Source organism: Amphibalanus amphitrite, unplaced genomic scaffold (genome assembly GCF_019059575.1).
Source record: "Amphibalanus amphitrite isolate SeventyFive unplaced genomic scaffold, NRLGWU_Aamphi_draft 002193F_arrow, whole genome shotgun sequence".
Classification (NCBI taxonomy): Eukaryota; Metazoa; Arthropoda; class Thecostraca; order Balanomorpha; family Balanidae; genus Amphibalanus; species Amphibalanus amphitrite.
Window position 1 is genome coordinate 5809 of NW_024883684.1, and position 21932 is coordinate 27740.

The 21932-nt window shown below is 51.2% G+C and overlaps 1 protein-coding gene across 1 annotated transcript; it reads left to right on the forward strand.

The window, feature by feature from the left end:
• Nucleotides 1–1081: 1081 nt before the first annotated feature.
• Nucleotides 1082–20417, forward strand: LOC122376548 (activating signal cointegrator 1 complex subunit 2 homolog). Its single transcript, XM_043356447.1, has 4 exons — nucleotides 1082–1293; nucleotides 17951–18100; nucleotides 18419–18655; nucleotides 18983–20417. Exons 1-4 carry the CDS (start codon nucleotides 1273–1275, stop codon nucleotides 19442–19444), a joined length of 870 nt encoding a protein of 289 aa, XP_043212382.1. The 5' UTR covers nucleotides 1082–1272; the 3' UTR covers nucleotides 19445–20417.
• Nucleotides 20418–21932: the final 1515 nt, after the last annotated feature.

Below are 21932 nucleotides of genomic sequence, written 5' to 3' on the forward strand. Positions count from 1 at the left end.
CATATAATGCTGTTCACCATAGTGCTTCGTCATTTGATTTCAATGGGAGAAAATTGAAAAGCATCTGTTTTGCACGAACGCTATTCTAGACACTCTCAAACATCGAGATGTAGGTAAAATTGACACACTGAACCGGAAAATGGCAACTGTGACCCCTCGTTATGTCCCCGAGGTCATCTCAGGTCACGAACAGAATCTAACAGTTTTTCGCTAATAACTTCTGATGAGGCGTGCTAGAGCGCTGAAAACGCCTTAGATGTGTTCGGCTCGACGTTGCGGATCGACTGATATGCAACATGACCTTTTCCGGTCAGGTCATGACCTTGACCTGAGGTCAAATTTTCAAGTTGACCTTTCGATGTCAAATTATAGTTCATTCGACTCATCTCGACGAGAGGAACACGATGCTGGTAAAAGTAATGTCATGCCTCTTTTGAGTCCAAACTTATTGCCGAAAAACACTTTTCGTAAAAACGGCTATTTTTGGAGTTTTTGCCCTCTGGAGGCTAAATCGTTGACCTGAGGTCAAATATGAGAGCAATGCTCAGAAATGTCTGTAAAAGGGCTATCGAATGCAGAGGCGGATCCAGCTCAGAGTTTTTTTTTTGGGGGGGGGGGCAAACCATAAAATTTATCGATTCTTTCCATGCATCGTCCATAGGCGTAATGTTAAAATTATGCCGTTTGGGGGGGGGGCAAATGCCCATTTTGCCCCCCCCCCCTGGATCCGCCACTGATCGAATGCGCTTTTCCGCGGCGCTGTAGCTCTATCGGTTCCCGAGATAGCCGTTGGCAGTTTCCAAAATGTTGAAATAGCCAACATTTTACCTTTGGTGACCTCTGGTGACCTGACCTTTGAACTGACCCCCCCCCCCCCAATGACCGAAGTGTTTTCTCCCTTATTTTGGACGTTCTTTCGTGCTGACTCATAAACAGATTCTATCTAAAAACCAACCGCATCCATCACCGAACATTGATATTCGAGCGCCCCGGGCCACGCCGGCAGCCGAGGACGATACTGCGGCGGAAGGACCCATCCGAACAGACCCACGCGCACACGACGGAAATACAGGCAAATTAGCTGGGACGGCTGGGCGCCACAGCGCCTTAGGCGATAGGGGCGACGGCTCCACTTCCGCGGGCCGGCCGGCGACCTTACGACGGCCTTCAGCGAGGGCGAGAGTGCCGGCACGGGTCTCAGTCGTACAACAGCAGCCGAGGGGGGCGGACGTGCCTGCGCAGCTCCCGATCGGTTCGGGGCATTCGGAGAGGATGGCGTCAGTTCATATCACGGTAGGTCGAGAGAGAGAGAGAGAGAGAGAGAGAGAGAGAGAGAGAGAGAGAGAGAGAGAGGAGAGAGAGAGAGAGGGAGAGAGAGAGAGAGAGAGAGAGAGAGAGAGAGAGAGAGAGAGAGAGAGAGAGAGAGAGAGAGAGAGAGAGAGAGAGAGAGAGAGAGAGAGAGAAAGACAGGAGAGAGATGCATGTGTGTATGCTTCCGATGTACAGTAGAATCCACTTAATGAATCCTAGGATAATAAATCCGGTCGCTTATTGTGGCCACTTGAACTGTTCACGGATTTCTCTATATTAAACATAACTGACACCGGTTAATAAAGTCACCGCTTAATAAATCCAAAACGCCGTGTCACCAACCTGGATTTATTAAGCAGATTCTACTGCAGCGGCTTCTTCGGCGTGGGTAATAACGAGGTGACAACTTTCTGTTTTATGTATACTTCGAAATGACAAACTTCGGGACTCAACATAAATTATTTTGATAGGGAAGTCAGCCCTTCCATAAGGAATTCATAAGGAAGTCAGCCCTGGATAAGGTATCCTTCACTGTGATCGGAGTCGCACGCTACACGGCCCGGCACACAATACATACACTAGTCAGAGTATAAAATTCCTGTCATGCAGTGGCGGATCCAAGGGGGGGTCACATGGGTCATGACCCCCTCCTTGGGGCTCGGGGGCACCACAGGCCCGCCAAGGGCACCACAGGCCTAGCAGGGGCACCACGGACCTGTCAGGGGCACCACAGATCTGTCAGGAGCACCATCGGCCTAGCAAAAGCACCACAGGTCTGCCAGGGCCACCACAGACCTGCCAGGGGCACCAGAGGCCTGCCAGGGGCCTCGCCGGCCTCGCGGGGGCACCTTGGGCCTGTGGGGGCACTTCAGGCTTGTCAGGGGCACCACAGTCCTGTTAGGGCCCAGGGGCAGCAGTGGCTTAGCAGGGGCACCACAGGCCCGCCAGGGGCACCACAGGCCTGTCAGGGGCACCAAAGGCCTAGCAAGGGCACCACGGGCCTGTCGGGGGCACCAAAGGCCTGGCAGGGACACGTCAGGCTTGTCAGGACCCAGGGACACCACTGTCTTTCCAGGGGCACCAGAGGCATTGCAGGGGCACCACAGGCCTGTCAGGGGCACCACAGGCCTAGCAAGGGCACCACGGCCTTGTCGGGGATGCCACGGGCCTGGCAGGGGCACCTCAGTCTTGTCAGGGCCCAGGGGCACCAGTCTTTCCAGGGGCACCACAGGCCTGTCAGGGACACCAGAGGCCTTGCAGGGGCACCACAGGCCTGCCAGGGGCACCACCGGCCTCGCAGGGGCACCTTGAGCCTGTCAGGGGCACCACAGGCCTAGCAAGGGCACCACGAGCCTGTCAGGGGCACCTCAGGCTTATCAGGGCCCAGGGGCACCACAGTCCTTCAAGAGGCACCACAAGCCTGTCAGGGGCACCAAAGACCTAACAGGGGCATCACAGGCCTGTCAGGGGCACCACCGGCCTCGCAGGGGCACCTTTGGCCCGTCAGGGGCACCACGTGCCTGTCGGGGACATTTCAGGCTTATCAGTGGCACCACAGTCCTGTCAGAGGGGGCAACGGCGGCCTAGCACGGGTACCGGCCTGCCAAGGGCACCACCGGCCTCGCAGGGGCACCATGGGCCTGTCAGATGCACCACTGGCCTGTCGTTGGCACTTCAGGCTTGTCAGGGGGCACCACAGTCCTTCCAGGGGCACCACAAACCTGAGGGGCACCTGCGGCCTGGCAGGGGCACCACAGGCCCGCCAGGGGCAACACACACAAAATAAAATATATAAAAAAAACAAAAAAAGAAAATAGGGCACCACCAAAATGAAGTGGCCGAAATCCGATGAGTTTTTAATTTTGGGTATAGGTAGGGGCACCACGTCGATTCATGACCCTCCCCTTGGAGTTTTCCTGGATCCGCCCCTGGCCCTGCTGTCATGTCGAAAGCTGCCAAATCATTCGTGAGTATTCATAGGTAGGTACTAAAGGCCTTTAGAGGTAATCCTTCACAGCTTCCAATTGCAGCTCTGTTAGTGTGCAACGAATACAATGGATAAGACTGGATACAATATTTTGGCATGGAATGGCCGTTCTTTGTCCATACCTTCTGTCAATAACATGTTAAGTGAAACACAACCTCTTTTTTGGATTGCAATACAACATTAAAGTGGCCACAACTTGTTTGTTATTACTAAAATCAAATTACGGAAGGCGAAAGTGGGGAAACAAATTCATCGTTATGATAAACCATAGAACACTGTAAAACAGCGTCCGAGATGCTGAAATCTATGAATAAACAAATAAAATAACAAAAGAAAACAGATTTTATCTAGTTTCCCGTACCCACTGCAATCGGTGCGCTTTTGATCTTAATTCATTGTTGACAAACATGATGACTGATGAGACAGAGCTTGCCATTTTAATATGGTTGAACTCTATTATCAACATCACCAGTTTGTTTAGACGGCGTGCGGTATCGTCTTGCGTCGTTACCAATCCCGCGGACCACAATACACCATTGTGGGCCGTGGCATACGACGCCACATTAGTTTACGAAGTTACGCCTCAGCGGTTCTCCACACCACACACTGAAACCGATGGGGCGCCGGGGTCGGCCGCCTGGTGACCAGGGGTCACAGGTCAATCGTGGGTCAGGTCAGGGAAGGTCACCACTTGCATAGGCCCATTCAATGGACTTGGACACCGATCAGAAAGTGGAGGAACGTAGGCTCTGCTCTTGCTTTGGTGCATGTGTGGTTTACTATCCACTGGATAGGCGACCGCTTCCACCAACATTCTAGTCAGTACGACCAATCAATTGTTTTGTTGTCGTAAACCGGTTTGAAATCATGTCTGGACTAAAAAGTCAACTAATCAAACCTATGCGGCCTGAATTAGAGTTGTGGAGTAGAAAGATCCCTTGAATGGTAACTGGTTGAGTTACATTTGGTATTTGCACACACCCTGATGGCACTTGGCGCCAACAATATTCAATGATCAATGTTCATGATAGTTCCAAAGGCCAGGAAGCAAGAGCCAATGCTGGTCGCTAATTCCAGAAAGGTATACCTATGCACCATAAATACTTGTTTTCCTCTCCTGATATTAAATGTCAAAACATGCTGCAACTCTCGGGTCTGTTGGTGTCACCAATTGGCCTAAACATCCTAAATTAGGTAATGGATATAAAAACATAGTTAGCATTGTCAGCGTTGATCCAGCCTGTGTTTCCGAGCGGGTCGGCGCTGCGGCTGTCAGTCTCGGAGTGCCGCAGTTTCCACGCTCGGGTGCCAGGGGTCACGGCCTGCCTCCGCGGCCACTTGCCAGCGCCTCCCACCCGCTCACCCCTCCACTGCGCCGGCGCGGGTATGACGGCATCCGAAGACGTGGCGCGCGTGTGCGGCGGTCTCCCACACACCTCGTTTGCGGCGATGGCCGCGGTGTTAAACACGGCAGACGGGTAGCCGGCGGCACGGCTGTGGCTGGTGGCCACCGCTGCCGCGCCGGGTCGAGTCAGGTCGGATCGGTCTGGTGATGCCATTCCCTCCTCATGGTGCAGCGGCGGTTGTGGTCGCTGTATGGCGAGCTGCAGAGTTACCTCACACTTACCTCATCGATAGAAGGAAGTCACCTTTGGAAAGCGATTCAACTGCTAATGGTATTCGATGCTTTTATGAATTACAGCACTGTTTGCTGGCCTCTTCATGCTCAAATTATTTCAAAGGCAAAGATAAATTGCAGAATAAAAGAAAAGAAAATGTAATGAAACAAAAGCTAAATGTCGCTCTACAGCAAAACGACCTTCCCAATTCCCATTGGTTTAGAATAACTCATTTTTTTCCTTGCCAAATACAACAGCATTTCGAGCTGATCTCATTCCGAGGTCCGAACCATTTAAACTTTGTTTATCAATCCCTCAGCTTACATCTACTGAAATCGGTAAAGGCTTATATTTTGTCGTAATGGTTTTCGTTCGGCGTCAGCCTATCGTGTCAAAATGGTTCAAATGACCACGGCTTAAGTATTTGAGGTTTGTCTCAAGGCATGTGCAGAATCGCCTGTAAGCTGGCAATGCATCCTACTGAAATTCACCGCAAAATAAACGTTACTTGTGCTTTACGTCGCCACCAGCGTCATCATAATTTACAATAATATATTGGCTGGTTGGTAAGTACGGTTCAGCGCGTTTTACGAGCTCGTTAATCGTCCAACGTCTTGTCACCTGCCAATTACCCGCAACAGTGAGCTGAGAATCATCATTAACCCTGAACAACAGTGTGAGGGCGGGACCCACCCTGCTCGTGATGTTGTCGCTGTGCGCGACTGTTTCGCCGTCTGTTAGTCGGTCAGACGTGCTCAGTCTGTTGTCGCAGTGTCAGGGTCAACAGAGAACATGGGACACACGACAGACTATCGGCGGATGTCTCCTCCTGAGCGGATGCGGAATTTGTGATTGCTGTTAGTCGTCAAATAATTGATGAGCTTGTGCAAAGTCAGAGTCAGATATTACATAATCTTTGTATAAAACAAACATATAGTTGCATAACCTATCAATAATCATGTTACGGGTGGCAGGTAGTCATATTACACATGACACCATTATCATGTGGATATAAACCTGTGCATAATATCAAAGGGAACCGAATGAATCAACAGCAGCTGAGTCCGCTGAATGGTTTCAAATGTTGTCCTCCATGAGGTCACACTGTCCAGCCGGCGCGTTTCCATCCATTCTGGGAATCACGGACACGAGTAAATTGGCGTGGCGCCGCTCCCATGGCGTCTGGGCCACCATGGAGCGTGACACGCCGCCTCTGAATCACCGGTAACATACCGAACTAGTTCACAGCACCAGTGCGTTTAGTCGGGGCTGACTGCCGCTGCCGACAGGGCTGCAATTAGCCCGCCCGTGCCTCTGTGTTTGGATCGGACGTGGAGACAGCGTGCCAGACTGGGGGAGGGGGCAGGGCTGGAAGGAGGGTTAGGGCTGGTAGAAGGGAGAACATGGATTAAACAGGGATCAAATAGGGATCAATACTGGTGTTAGGGAGAGGCACTGCTGATGGGAGAAAAGGGCAGTGCTAATGGAAGGGAAGGGAGAGATGATCGGAGAAAGCATGGACTCGAAAGCAATGATCTCATATTGGGGAGGTAGGTAAGCATCTGGAGGGAGAGACCCGTGATGCAGACAAGAGCATGTATGTGGAAAGGATCACTGCTGGTGGAAGGATATTACATTTGACGGTGCCTGGTGTCGAAGGGAAGGTCAATGCCGATCGAGGGGAGGGGCAGTGTCAGTTGGAGAGACAGACAGTCACGGGCCGCGCAGACCGGTCACGCGCGCCCCATCAGATCCGCTGACCCGATGAGCCGGAACGCCGTTAGTGCGTGCATCGGAGGGCGGTGAGGAGAGGTGACCAGTGACGCGGGTCACGGTCCACACGGCTGACCTCACCGGAGCCGACAGGTCGCAGCGCTCACCAGAGCACCAAATAGGGCCCGGGGTGTGTCGTTGGGCGGCCGGTATCGTCAGGGAAGTCTCCGCGCTGACTCGAGATAAAACAGCCACCCATGGTAATTGTTTTCTTAGCTCAAGCGATTTATTTTGAAGTTGGAGAGCAGGACCATTGTCACCATTGCGTGCACGGAACTTTTACTTTAACTGCGCTTTCTTATGCTTAGGATTTAAGTGTCACACTGCATCAACTTCCGAGGAACTTGGTTCTTTTGCCCTGATGACGGGATCAGCTTCATCCCTAACCTCGGTCACGGCAGCAGTCTGCATACCAGACAGCTGGTTATGCCAACCCTGCGGACCCGGCCATTCCAAGCCCAAACATCATCGTTCGGATCTGTCAGCCTTTGATTACCTGGTGACGAAACACCATTCATATCGAGATCCACATAATTTGAATGGCCTACCGAAGAAGCCATTGGTATGGAATGTCACCCGGAGTCTACCACTGACACTGTCTATCACTTATGTATCCGGCTAACCCGAAAGGTGGCTGTCCGTTTTCATAACCCGTACCGATCTGGAACCGTGACTCCAGTGGTAGTTTGTCACATGTGAAGCGGTGTCTCTCCAGCTATTACGAACCGTGGGGAAAGTGAGCGATGTTCTGTCCTGTGTCGACCGGTCACGGATCGGCTAAGGCTGAGGCCTGTTATCGGACGCAGTTGGTAGACCAACGACATGGTACCCCACCGACTGGAGATATCTAAAACTGTGACCCGTAACCGCCGGGCCCGGTCTCACCGCAACTCCAGAACACAAAACACAAGAAAAGGGTTGCAAAGGTTGCAAGAAGACTTTTTAAGTTAATAAGTGAATTAATTGATTCACTTTAAAGCCATTCATATTCATTCATTCAGCTTTAAGTGCTTTAAAGCTGATACGGTGACAATAAAAGATGTCGAAAAGTTAAATTCTGATCACGAAGTAAACCACCAGTATAACGCCTTTTGGGGCGACTAACGGAGCGAGCGAGAGGGTGGGCCTTGCACGTGCGGAATTTCGAGGGGGTACCTCCAACTGACTTGTGCACGGCACCCTACTAACCGGTCTCTAGCGATGTGCCAAATTTGGGCACAATCGGCCCAGCCGTTCTCGAGATCTGGAAGCGGCACCCTGCACGTGCGCACGTGCAAAATGGGTCATAACTGACTTGTGCACGGCACCCTACTAACCGGTCCCTAACTGTGTACCAAATTTGAGCGCAATCGGTCGAGCCGTTCTCGAGATCTGGAAACGACCCCTGCACGTGCGCACGTGCAGCAGCACCCCAACTCTGGCACATGGATATGCAGTGCCTAGTGGGTGCCTACCTACATGCCAACTTTGAGCCCAATCGGCCCAGTGGTTACCGAGATATTGCAACAATTGCAAAACTGACACCTCTTCGTTTTGCACGTGGCACGTGCATAAGGGGTCACCCACATGCATCGGGAATAGTCCAATACTTGGTAGAAGGAATGAAGCTACCCTACAAAAATTACCGCATGTAAATCGGTCAAGTGGTTGCTGAGATATAAGCTTCGCAAAAGCGTCCGCACGGCCGGCCGGCCGGCCGGCCGCTCATACTCAGAAATTTCCGTTAATCTAAGGAAAGACTACGCTCGCTTCGCTCGCTCCGTAATGAATGATTTCAATAAGGAATTAAGGATGTAGTAAAATAACTAAGAGGAGGACGCCAGCCACTAAAAGCCACCATTATTTGAAAAGGCCGCCACCTAGCCTAGCCCTCAAACCAGACCAACCCATCAGCTGCACCGTGGCTCACTGGCTACATAGACCACAGCTAGCAATAAATTCGGGCTCCTATCATGGCACGGTACAGCTGTGATATAATCTTCTATTGCATAAAACATAAAAGGGTTGAATGACACCTTCCGTGACATATGTTTATTAACTCCTATGTTTTTATAGTATATGTTCTCCCACGTGTTACCTGTCATGCAGGTTGTAAAGATGGCTGTTAAGATTACTTTATTGTTGCAGCCTGCACTAATTGAAAAGACTGCAGATGTCTATCGGTTTGTGAAATACTTTCCAACTTAATCAGCGCTGGTCCCAGACTGTTCTTTTAGAAGTAAGCTCACAAAGCAGCCAAATTACAGGCTGCATTTTGGAATATGTACTTACATAATGTATAACCCTAGACTGCAATTGTATAAATCACTATCTCGTTTGCATAACAGTACTTTAATTCTCCCGACACGTATTGCATACCTGAAGGTAATGGCTCGTTTCCACCGTCTTTTCTGAGCCTGCCTCTTCGCGCGGCTTCTCGTCTCCCGAACCCGTGGCCCCGGAACTCCCGTTCAGTTAATTACAGCGGCACCGCTTCCCCTACCGCGGAAGAGATCGTGTACCGTTCCGGGGGCGAGGTCAGGTCGGCAGCACCCATTAAATCAGCGCTGCCCGGAGGCGGGACAGGGTGGCAAGTGCTGGCCGTCGGCGGCCGGCCTCCCCGTTTGCAGCGGGGTGCCGCCCCCTGCCCCGGGGCGGCTCGCCGGCCGGCCCGCTCCAGACCTGGTGAAGGTCGCCACCCGGCCCTGGGCCGCCGTCGGCCGTCGTGTTTTGTCGGGGTGGGCTGCGGCGTGTGTCCCGCCGACGCCCGGTACCGGTCACTGGAGTAATTACGAGTCGATGTCTGAGGTACGCTACCGCGCCGAGCACTGAGGCTGATGACAGAGTGGGAGCAGAGAGGGACGTCCAATAGCTGACCGGGAGCTGAATAGCTGACTACATCGGGGGACTCACCTCAGTGGTCACCATGTCACTAAACGTAGTGAATAAACGCGGTGGTACACAGCCACGGGAAGGGACTCTGAAATCAGTGTCATCCAAAATGACAGATTACCGGCTATGTGCTTATTACGACCATACACTCCCAGCAAGCTATGTTTGTGTTACGCACATTTATATAGTTTCTCATGCTCGGCGCAGCGTTTATCGTCTTCCCACCGTGTATGGATTCGATTAGAACCTAGCATTTTCACTTTTCATTAACAAAGGTTTCATCGTACAAGTTATACATACTTTAATTTATAACATACTTTACCAATTTTTGATCATGGACAACTTTCTGCTATTGTCGTCAGGTTTTTGTCTTGGGTTTGAAATTGAGTCATGGCTAGATGGTCAGCTTAGATCGTTGAGAGCTTTGTTAATGTATAGGTAAGCTTGGTACATTTATTTTAGTACATTTTGCAATGTTAATATAAATCTGCATGGAATATTACACATAAGTCCAAATCACTTTTCATGTTTCACGCATGTTATGTAGGTACTGAAATAAACATGCGTGAGCTCATCTAAGAGCGTCTCTTTCCTTCACTTTTATGACACCATCTTCACCTCGTTGCGCTGACTTGACCCCTTGTCGACCTTGAGAAATCAGTATGGTTTGACGGCGCGAGCTATGGCTGGGATGGGAAACTATCGCACCATTTCGGTACCAGACGGATGCAGTGAACTCTGCGGTTACGGCAGCCAGGCCCCTTTTGACAGTCCCTGGTGTTAACCTTCACCGGTTGACACCTGAGCTAATCAGTTTCACACACTTAGAAATGAAACCACTAATTCATAATTGAACTATTGAATTCATATAGACAAGGATTTCGACGCTTCGAAGTGTTATGAGTTAATTGGTAGATCGGTGTTGTAAACAAATATGACTTGGGCCTAAGTATATGAACACTTTATATCTCTAAGCGACCGTTTAGCATGAAACACCGCAATTTGATAATGAAGGCACAACTCTACATACATAGCCTCTATAGGTCCTGCATGGCCTTACATCGTCCTCTGGGTCTGCACGGTCCTGCTTGGTCTTGCATGTTTCTCTGGGTTCTTCGCAGTTCTGCACGATCCTGCAAAGTCCTACAGGGTCGTCGCTCGTCTGGTCCTGGTATCTTCCACTGTGCGCAGAGGACACCGAGCCTAGGACACCGAGCCTGACCGGCGCCACACACGGCACACAGGAACAAAGAGCGCCGCCTGCAGCTCGACGGCGCCTGGGGCGGTGCCCTGGGGTACTGCTCGTCGCCGATCATCGGGGCGAGGTCACGGCGAGGTCAGCAGCATGGCTGCTCTCTCTCTGGAGCCTAATGGTGCGGCCAGTCTCGCCCTGGGGCCGGCCCTCCGGCGGGCCGCCAGCAGCCACTTACCGCTCGCTAATGAGGCCCGTCACACGGACAAACGCGAGCATGCACTCGCGCACCACGCACATGCAAACGCATACAAACACGCAAACAATTACGCACATACGAACTAACACAAGGCACAAACAAAAGGCCATTTGGAACACATATAAGTATGAAGAGTAGCATCCACAAAAGCACAGAATAGATAGGTATGTACACTTCTTCGCAAATTTGAGTAATTGCACGTTGTGCAGTTGTTTACCTAAATATATGCGTACTGATGAACGAGGGTGTAGTTAGTTACATAAAATCTTACCAATGCACACACATGCACACTGCACACATTTAAAACCATGCACTCAATTTACAAGCCGCAACAGCCTGTCGGCTTGCACATTGCAGGCCATTTTACACTTGTGGTGGAGTCGGACTACTGCTTGACTCGGACTGCTGTCATTATACCGTTAATTGCTCTTCAACAGGAGAGGTTCTCCTCGCACATAAATTTCGGCACGTGTTCATGACCCATATTGACCTGGATTTCCTACTCGAATATCCGTTTCAGCCAAGGTGACTGCATGCCTGGCTGGCCCAGCGTGGTCGTTATGCTTGCAGCGATATCAATATAGCCTGGGTGTGTTGGCTGCTTGCCGGCGGTCTGGTGCTTGCCAAGTACCCGTTGAGAGTGAAGGTAGCGCGTCGGAGCCCGTAGTCCATTAGGCAGTGACCCATTGCTGAGCGGGTGTGACCATGAAGAACTGCGCAGCTGCCGCAGCCACGTCACAGAACTGGCACGGCTGCCAAACTTCGCGCACTCCTGCATAACCCACTCAAGCTTAGATATTCCGATACCTATAATCCTACATAACTATAATGTATCATAAGTCTGACTGGACGTCCAGTGAGTGCCAGAAACTTGTGCTAAACACTGACACTATCTGAGAGCTTGAGCTGCCGGTGCAGTTCCGACCTAGCCGAGCCCCGCCTGTCGCCAGGGGCAATGTCAGACGGACCCGGCGCCGGCCGGTCACGTGATCTGGGGGCCCGGTGGAGTCCGCGTTGCATGTGACCCAGATCGGGGGGGGGGGGGAGACTCTGCGCGGCCGACACCTCCGGCCGGACTCTGGGGGCCCCGAGTCCGGGGTATGGTGGCCAGGAAACGCCCTGCAGTCGACCAAAGGGCCATTTACATGGCTGATTCACCCAGTAAAGGTCGAGGGCTGACGGCGACGTTGCGTAAACGGCTGGTGGTCACCAGTGAGTCGTACTGCCGTTCTTGGGAGACCTTCGGCGCACGCAACCTTCAGTTTCAATGGCTAGAGGCGGGAGGAAACGGATGTTTCCACTGAATCAGCTTGACCAGCTTACTGACCGTCGTCCGCTTCGCCAAGGGAACACTCGCCGGACGGCCTCTCCATATACATAGTAGAATGCGAGACGTGGAAAGATCGCTGTAACCCCTACGTTAGCACCTGCCTGTGCCGTGAGTCGATTGCGTTTGCACGTGCAGTGTCAATTGTGGTAACCCAGAATCTAGATTGGCCGCCACAGCATACGCCCGAGGCCTGGCTGGGACCCGTGCCCTGCCCTGCAAAGCTTGGGGAAAGGGGCGGTAGGTGTGACTGCGGTTTAGGACGTGGGTGTGGGCCCCAATGACCATTGCTCCAAGGCAACTTTGGAGTGGCATGGTTATTGAGCGCTCGCTGAGAGGCTGCAGTCGCTGGAAGTGTGTCTGCTGGCTTTATAGCCTGGGTCTACTGCGTCGGCTCTTCCCGATGCGGTCTGAGTTGTTTTCTGATCTGATCTGTTCGAAGGTTTCACGGGCCTTCCATTGGTAACGTTCAGTCCATTTATTGGTTTACGATTTATTGCTGGAAGTAGATCTATTATGCCAGCTCCATTAGATTTCGTGTCTAATGAATGAAATTGAAATGAAATATTGCAAACCTTTTTTTCTGCTTTAGTTGATCATGGTTGATAAAAACCAGAAAGAATGAATCCAACTGAACCTCATGTATGTATACGGGGTCCGATGAATGAATTACTGTGCATTCTCATCCGGCATTGACTATTATTTATATGCATCTGCCCTTCTACTCATGGCACACAGTGTGTCGGACCCCTCATCATTTCTCACCTTCAACTAATAGCACCAATTCGACAATATCCGTCAGCGGCAGCGGCCATCAGTGCGGTAATAGTTCATCAAAAGTGAGATCACCACACTCTGTGCGTATCCGGTCTGTGGCGTCACAGGTGGGCGGTAGAGCTGAAACAATTGAATGTGTCAGCTGTGAAGAGGTGAAGGGGGAGGGGGTGGGGTATGAGTGGTAGAAAAAGACCACTCTCTACAGTCTTCACCTCCACGATCAAGCTGCTGGTGTAGGGTTAGAATTTCACCTGGTCGCCCAATATGTCAACGGTAATAGGACCTGGCGTAGGTATCTGCCTACAGAGGTCTCTGGATGGCAGACTCCTTCTATAATATCGATGCACTATTTCACTGCTTGCTGCTACGCATATGGTTATCACGCTGTTATCAGCGCTAGTCTTTGAATTGATACGAGGCGTTTCACCCAGTTTCTTAGTTCCTGCTAAGGTGATATCGTTCGTTCATTCCTGGTCCTTTCCTCAAGGCAATACGAGTACAGGGTGTCCCGAAAGTTTTGCAACATCCTTAACGTTGTAAATTAAACACTTCAGAGTTGTCCTTTCCGCTTTATTTAACAACCAACATAGTCACCGCGAAGCCGGGCACACTTCTGGACACGTGATGGCATGCTGGCCACCAGGCAGCGCAGTGTGTCCGCGGAGATGTCTCTCCAGGCCTTCTTCAGCCGGCGCTCGAGCTGACCCAGGTTGGTGGCGGGCTCCTGCTGGCCGAGGCTCTCCTTCATGATTGCCCACACATTCTCTATCGGGTTTAGGTCGGGGGAGTTGCCAGGCCACTCCCCTTTACCCCAAAACCCTGGGAGGTGTTCCGCACACCATTCTTGTGTCCGCTTTGCGGTGTGTGCTAGTGCGCCATCTTGCATAAAAATTCCTTCTGACCTCCGGTCGACGATTTTCTTCTCCGTGACACCGCCATTGCTGCTCTTACGGTTGACCACCGGCAGAAGTGAGCCCTCCAGAATCTCGGACACGTAGTATGCGGTGTTGACAGTCTGGTTTTTTGGCACCACGTGAAGTTCAGTCAGGCCCTGTGCGGTCATTCCGCCCCACACCATGAGTTTCGCGGGGTGCTTGATGGTTTCAACCGGGGGCACTTCGTCGCGAGATTTCGCCCAGACTCGATCGTTTTGCCGATTTGGCGTGTGCTGGATTTCGAAGATGGACTCGTCGGACCAGATGACGTTCTTGAACTCATCGAAGCCCCAATTTTTTACCCTCTTGCAAAATTCCAATCTTGCAAGCTTCTGTTTTCTTGTCATTTTCGGCTGTTTTGATCTTTTGTACGACCGGAAATGCTTCGACTGGGTCATGAACCGATGGACACCCGACTTTGACACCGGGTAACCCTTTCGCGTCAGCCGCGTGGCCAATTTCCTGACGCTTTGGCCACGCTTGCCAGCAGCTTTGGCACAGACGATTCTGGCGACGTTGGACACGGCACGCGGCCGGCCTGAACGTTTCTTGTCGGCTAACGGTTTGCCGTCGCGAAAACGTTTCTACCACCGGTAGACAGTGGTCCGATCGACGCCCAGCTTCTCTGCGACAACCCCCTGCGCCACGCCACCTTCCAGCAACCCGATCGCGCGGGAGCGCACCGCCTCTCTGCGCGTTACCCGTCCGGCCACCTTCATGTCTGCGACTGACCTAAGGTCAGACGGCGGCCGCCCCAGACGGGTCAGCCGTGCCCCGCGGCAATAACCGCCGCTGGGTCGGGTGGGCAGTCGCGCCGTCTACCCGGGACAAGCTAAAGGTTGCCAGTGGAACGTTGATATTAGCGGTAGAGACAAAACATACGGGAAAACGGATGTTGCAAAACTTTCGGGACACCCTGTACAGTGTGTGAAATACTGAGCCATCCCGACTTGCACAGCAGGGTGCAATTATACAACACAATTCCTTATGCAAGAGGGACCGATAAAATAACACACACAAAAAAAAACTGAAACTCTGCATAAGAAAAAAAGCATCACCTCGGAGACTACAACTTTACCTAGAACAGCAGCAACACCAAAGAGATTCCAACTCTACATAGAACAGTAGCACCAGCACGGAGACTGCGACTTTACATAGGACAGTAACACCACCACCAGAGACCGCAGCCCTATACAGAACAATAACATTACGAAGGCTGCAAATATACATAGGACAGTAGCAATGTCACGGAGACTGCAACTCTGCATAGTACAGTAGCACCAGCACGGTGACCATTATGGAGACTGCGACTTTACATAGGACAGTAGCACCATCACGGTGACCATTATGGAGACTGCGACTTTACATAGGACAGTAGCACCATCACGGTGACCATTATGGAGACTGCGACTTTACATAGGACAGTAGCACCATCACGGTGACCATTATGGAGACTGCGACTTTACATAGGACAGTAGCACCATCACGGTGACCATTATGGAGACTGCGACTTTACATAGGACAGTAGCACCACTACAGAGACCACAGCCCTAGTTATACATACCAATGCATACCCACGAGGACTGCAACTATAGGTACGAGTAGCAATGTCACGGAGCCTGCAACTCTGCATAGTACAGAAGTACCAACACGGAGACTGCAACTCTACATAGAACAGTAGCACCACTACAGGGACTGCAATGGTACATAGAACAGTAGCACCACTACGGAAACTGCAACTCTATACAGGACAGAAGCACTACCATGGAGACAGTAGTTTTACATATAATGGAATCATTTCGGAGGCTGCAACTTTGCGTAGAACAGTAGCACCACTACAGACACCAACTCTGCACAGAACGGTAACCTCACCGCGGAAACTGCAACTGTACATAGAACAGTAGCACCACTACAGACACCAACTCTGCACAGAACGGTAACCTCACCGCGGCGGAGACTGCTAGGCTACAGTTAGAAGAGTAGCACCATTCGGGAGACTAACTCTCTGAAGGAGTGGAGTTCTAATAGCGACTGCCGGTGCCCCATCTGAAAACGAAGTCTTATCCATTCTGTTACCTATTTATGCTTGCAAATTGACGCCCTGAAGGTATGTACGCCAACGTGAATGGCACGTGAATGTTAATCTCACATAAGCACCCCCTCCCCAATTCAGCTTATTGAACAGAATATAGGTTTGAGCCCTCAGCAACGCTTGTCTACGGTACAGCGTTCACTCACAGTCTCTATAGGCACTGGATCTCATTGGAAGATGCGTGCATTTGAATTTTCACCGTTTCGAACTATCCACCAACTATGCTGCGCCTGACGCCGAGCGGTGACACACGCGTCCCCGACCGGTCCCATTGGTGATTCGCCCCCCTGCCGGCAACTCCAGGGTGCCAATCGTTCAGTCCGAGGTCACCAATGACCCCGGGGCATCAGTAGCACCTCTCCGTGTATCAGAGTCGGGTGTCAGCTGCAGGCTCGATCCAGCTGCCGACCGGTCCATCCCATGGTCGGTCCGAGCTGTCAGGGTCAGCAGGAACTGGGTGACCGGGACAGAGGGGAGGGAGAGGATCTGGAGGGACAGAGGGGAGGGCAGATTGGAGGGACAGAAGGGAAGGACGGAAAGAACAGACGAGGGAGACAGAGGGAAGAACATGACCTGGGAGACGGGAAGGACAGATGAGGGATCATTTGGGAGGATTTGAAATAGGTGAGGATTTTTTAAAATAGGATTTGGAACAGTATGGACTTTTCCACGCAGCAGAACGGTCGGCCGATCTTGGCGACGAGACAACACTTGAGATGAACAATTGTTAGCAGAGGGAGAATCAGAATTAACGACGCAATTATTAGAAAAAAGTAAACTTATGTCAAGGAAAACCAAAAACAACGGTCACAGACTCACATTGTTGAACTAAGAAAGAAGAATGTTACAATAGAAAAAAATTGCCTCGTGGTGGAAAACTGAATGTTAGCGAGAGAAATCAGTAGTGCTTGTGATTAGTGATGTCAATTACAGAAAATCGGAATACCGATACCAAACCAAATACCAACCAAAACCGGGGGGGGGGGGGAAATACCGAAACCGAACCAACTTTGAAAGATGAGGGAAATACCAACTTTTTACCAATTTCCTAGCCTCTTTTACATTAGTAAGGGTTCATAATACCAACAAAATACCAAACACATTAGGATTGAAATACCAAATACCAAGTTGGTATCGGTTTGGTATCGGTATACCAAAAAGTTGGTATCCGATTGACATCTCTACTTGTGATAATGCATCAACGAAATGCAGCCTGGATTTTGGCTGGCGTGACGACAGCCTTTCAGTTGTAATGTTGATGTTTACAATGTTGCTGGAGGTCGTACGCCGTGCTCCACCGCTGGCTCCGTTTCTTTGCCAGTGTGTGATAAGGAAGCAGATGCCACTGACGTCGTTTCCCGTTACACGCCTTTATATTTTGAAAGGACTTTTGCATATGAAAGGATCAGCAGGCGCTACAGACCTTGTAGCTCTCTCTCTCTCTCTCCCTCTCTCACTCTCAGAATGCAGACTGAGGCCCTCATTTATGATGGGGCGCGGCAATGCATTGTTTCAGCTACAGCCTTGGCTGTATTTTGATTAACTCTCTCTCTCTCTCTCTCTCTCTCTCTCTCTCTCTCTCTCTCTCTCTCTCTCTCTCTCTCTCTCTCTCTCTCTCTCTCTCTCTCTCTCTCTCTCTCTCTCTCTCTCTCTCTTTCTCTCTCCCTCTCTCTCCTCTCCATGTTCCCTCTCCTCCTCTCTCTCTGTTTCTCTGTTTTTTCACTTTTATTAACTTTATTTGTCTTATGCCCCCGTCTGACCGCCGCGCTGTTGGACCCGACTGACCCCCGGATGATCTCTGCCACAGGTGCTGCTGACAGCAGCGTTGGCCGCTTTGGCGGTGACAGCTGCCCCTCAGGATGGTCTGCCCACACCTCCAATCATCATGTTTGGAGGATTCCGGCCCATATCATCATCGAACAGCGGCCCATCGCCCGGGGTCAACCGGCAACTGCAGGTCAGTTATAGCGCGGGGCAGCAGGGAAGGACCGGGTGGGCCAACTGTGGTCTGTGTCTGGGATCCAGGCGGAGCTGGAGTGGGACCGGAGTGGGCTTTTATTGGGACTTGGTTGGGAGGTCAGTGGGACATGATTGGGATATCACCGGGACATGTAGGTTACTGAACGGAAGTGGGACGTGCTGAACCAGAGTGGGAATTTTGTGTGACATGAGCGCTTCCCGTTCTCCTGAACATTAGCTTACCTTTAGACGCCATATTTATCATCATGTACATTGCAATACACTTCTGACCTATGTGATCTGTTCGTGACCCCAGGTCAACTCTGGTCGTGGCCGGCCGGTGCCTCGCCCCGTCAACATTCCTCTCCGGCCGGCCGGAATCGTCCTGCCGCAGCGGCCTGGCAGGCTGCTCTTCAACAACAACAACAACAACAACAATAACAACAACAACGGTGGAGGTCAGAGCCCGCAGACGTTTGTGCAGAGTCCGCCGCGGCGGCCGGCTGCGGCTCGTCCGGTGATTGCGGCGCCGGTCCGCCCCGCGCCGCCTCAGGTCAGTTCGCCGCGCCGGCAGACGGCCGTACCATGGATTACTTAGCAGACAGCCGTATACCATGTTAGTTATCCATGGCCGCACCGAACTCAGACGGTTGGATGGGCTGGGGCATGTTTATTGTTTATGACACTGTATAACATAAGCGAATACGTGAATTAAAGCCTCTTGTTTCGAGGTCTGCGAGTGATGTGTTTCGCTTTTAAAATAACTTTCTATATGCCAACTTTCATGTAGTATGTAATGCCGTTTCAATTACAGATATCTGCTTATGTATATATGCGTTTATCATCTGACATGTAACTCGGACGTCTTTGCCGTTTTCAGGTGGTCCAAGTCCAGCAGCAGCAGCAGAGGCCTCCTCAGCCCCCTCAGCAGCGTCCCCCTCAGCCTCGGCCCCAGCAGCAGCAGAGGCCCCCTCAGCCACCTCAGCAGCGACCTCCTCAGCGTCCCCAACAGCAGCGGCCTCAGCCGCAACCCCAGAGACCTCCTCAGCCCCAGAGGCCTCCCCAGCCCCAGCCCCAGAGGCCCCCTCAGCCTCGGCCTCAGCAGCAGCGACCCCAGCCCCAGCCCCAGCCCCAGCGACCTCCCCAGCCCCAGCCGAAGCCCCAGCCCCAGCGACCTCCTCAGCCCCAGCCCCAGCTCCAGTCCCAGCCGAAGCCCCAGCCGCAGCCGCAGAGGTTGCCGCAGAACAAGGGGAACGTTCACGCCGGCGTGCTGCCGCTGCAGAATGAGGTGGCTGCCGACTCACTGCCGCTCTTCCCGCCACTGGGTAATGCTGGCCGCTAACAGCCGCGATTGCAGCGCCATCTGCATGTATACATCGACAGCAGCGCCCCTGGCAGGACCTTAGTGAAACTGGTGGTTGACTGACATAAGAAGTTACATCAACATGCAACGGGCGTGAAGGGAAGACTGCGAGCTACCTACCCATGCGATATTGCTGATGTGGACTGAGCTGATAAATAAGGATGATGCACCGTCCTCGCTTACCGAAAATAGCAACCAAGACCAGCGATCAGTGAGGGTATGCTAGCATAGCATAGTGCCGCGAAGTGATTATGGACCAATTCTTCCTCACTGGGGTCCACAGCGACCATTAGTGGGGAGGCTTCAACTTCCATGCAACTCGAATGGACACAATCGTGATGTTACCAGCGGCCAGCTCAGAGCACTTGTCCCCGTCTGTTGGAAACAGAGGTAGTGGTCACGAAGTGCAGTGAGGAGTGAACATTGTCGCCCAAGGAGCTGATATTGGAAACCGTCAGTTTCCGGAATCACGTAACGTGCTAAGAGTGAATTGGGAATGGATACAATAGTATGATGTGCTGTATTTTTAAGTGATGACTAAGAGTAGGAGAATCGACAGCTACATAGGTGTTTATGTGATTTTGATACATTTCAACCCTGGTGTCATCGAAGACCCTTCAAGACATCGGTTCGTTCGCGAACTGTATATCAATATATATCATTATTTATAGCCCTTCGAAACTACTGGAAAAACAATGTGTGATGTAAAATATCGCAAATAATTGAGTTCGTGTTCCATCGGCTGACATTGCTAGTTGCTACACAAAAACACTGTTATTTCCAAGGGATAATTATTGGCAGATTTGTCATCACCGTTCATTGCACTTTATTGCACTGGTCAGTGATTGCGAGCATCGAGTCACTATATTTATGCTTATAAATGTGTGTGTGTGTGTGTGTCTGTTCTGTATGCTGTGTTTGTTGTCAAATAGATGTTTTCACAAGTCTGAGAGTGAATGTTAACCCTCGCCCGTATAGGGGGGGGGGGTCGAACGGACCCCCCCCCCCTCGGTTTTTCGCGAATAACTCGCGTAAAAAGCGGCCGATCGCGACGAAACTTTCAGTACCCTCGCGTTAATCAATTTTACACCTACCCTGAAATTTTCATGACCCTGACCCTAATGACCTTTGACCTGTGACCTACTTTTCGAGACCATGTTTGGCCGGAATCGCGATTCGGCGTATGTCGGCTCGCATTAGCAGCGCGTTTGCAGTCTTTTCGTGATTTTAAGCGTTCAAACATGGGAGATGATGTTGCTCCCATGCATGAGGGTGGGTGTCAAGGTCACCTGAAGGTCAGGTCAGGTCATTGACCTTTGGTGACCTCGGTTCACTTTTTCGAGTTTTACATGTTTCTTAGGCCAGTTTTTTAGCTGAATTCGAATCTAGCAGCCATTTGAACATTTACGAAGCAGTTTTGGTGCCTTCGTAACATGTTACGAAGCTGTCAGAGGCGGTTGCCACCTACTACGAATACCTTTACTGGTTGACCTGACCTGACCTGACCCGACCTGGCCTAAATGTATGAAGACATCATCTGTGATCAAAACTAACATGATATTCGTGATCAGCACCACGAAAAAATCCATAGCAGCCACGCTTTACGACTTTCTAGCAGGTCCCGATTTTCCCGACTTTTGGGTCATTGACCTGACCTGGAAGGTCAACCGATGACCTAGGACCTTAAAATTGGGTATCATTGGCTTCCTCTCGTCACGAGCAACACGCTCGTTTTTTTCGCGAAGCTCTAGCTCGATCAGAGGCGAAACGGCAAGGGGGTCCAACGGACCCCCCCCCCCCCCTTATACGTTCGCGGCTGGAAAAACACCAATACGGGCGAGGGTTAAGTGAAATGCAGTTCTAATACAATTTCGATGTCTATATTTGGAGGAGGCCAAATAAGTTATTCGACGATTTTTATCCGCATAATCGCTGTTCAGGGTAAGGAGCGTGTTCCATGAAAACTGCATGTTTGTATCAGCGATTAGTTATGTAAGTACCATAGAACCTCAGTTTGCTTAAGAATTGACCGAGAATCGGCTAGGAGGAAACAAATTCATTGCCTGTGGTCACCGATGGCGTCACAGATCAGATCAACGTTAAAGCTATATATGTTTTGGAATGCTCAGGTCCACAGTTTTGGGGCTCTACGCCGCCGCTAAAGGCGCTTAACAAGTCCTGGCTCATTTGATATAGGTACACAGTATGTACACCCCCATAAAATTGTGCTGAAGATACCCTATGGAGTGTGGCTACCGAGCTACTACTTGGCATATTTCAGGTCAAGGTTAGGTCAGAATAAGTCACTGACCCCCCCCAACGGGGCAAAGGCTGAGCTCGACTATTTTAACAAATCGGCGCATAGCTTGGATATGAATAAAGCTACAGCGCCGCACAATAGCGCATTTGCTAGCCCTATGAGCCCGCGCCCGACTGGGGTCCTGGATTTCCACGCCCTGCTGGGGGG

Bases quoted from the DNA above. Each gene is read 5' to 3' on its own strand.
- LOC122376548 (XM_043356447.1), top strand. From the start codon at position 1,273: ATGGCGTCAGTTCATATCACG. The intron at 1,294-17,950 runs GTAGGTCGAGAG...TCTCTGCCACAG, and splicing joins TGGCGTCAGTTCATATCACG to GTGCTGCTGACAGCAGCGTT. The intron at 18,656-18,982 runs GTCAGTTCGCCG...TGCCGTTTTCAG, and splicing joins TCCGCCCCGCGCCGCCTCAG to GTGGTCCAAGTCCAGCAGCA.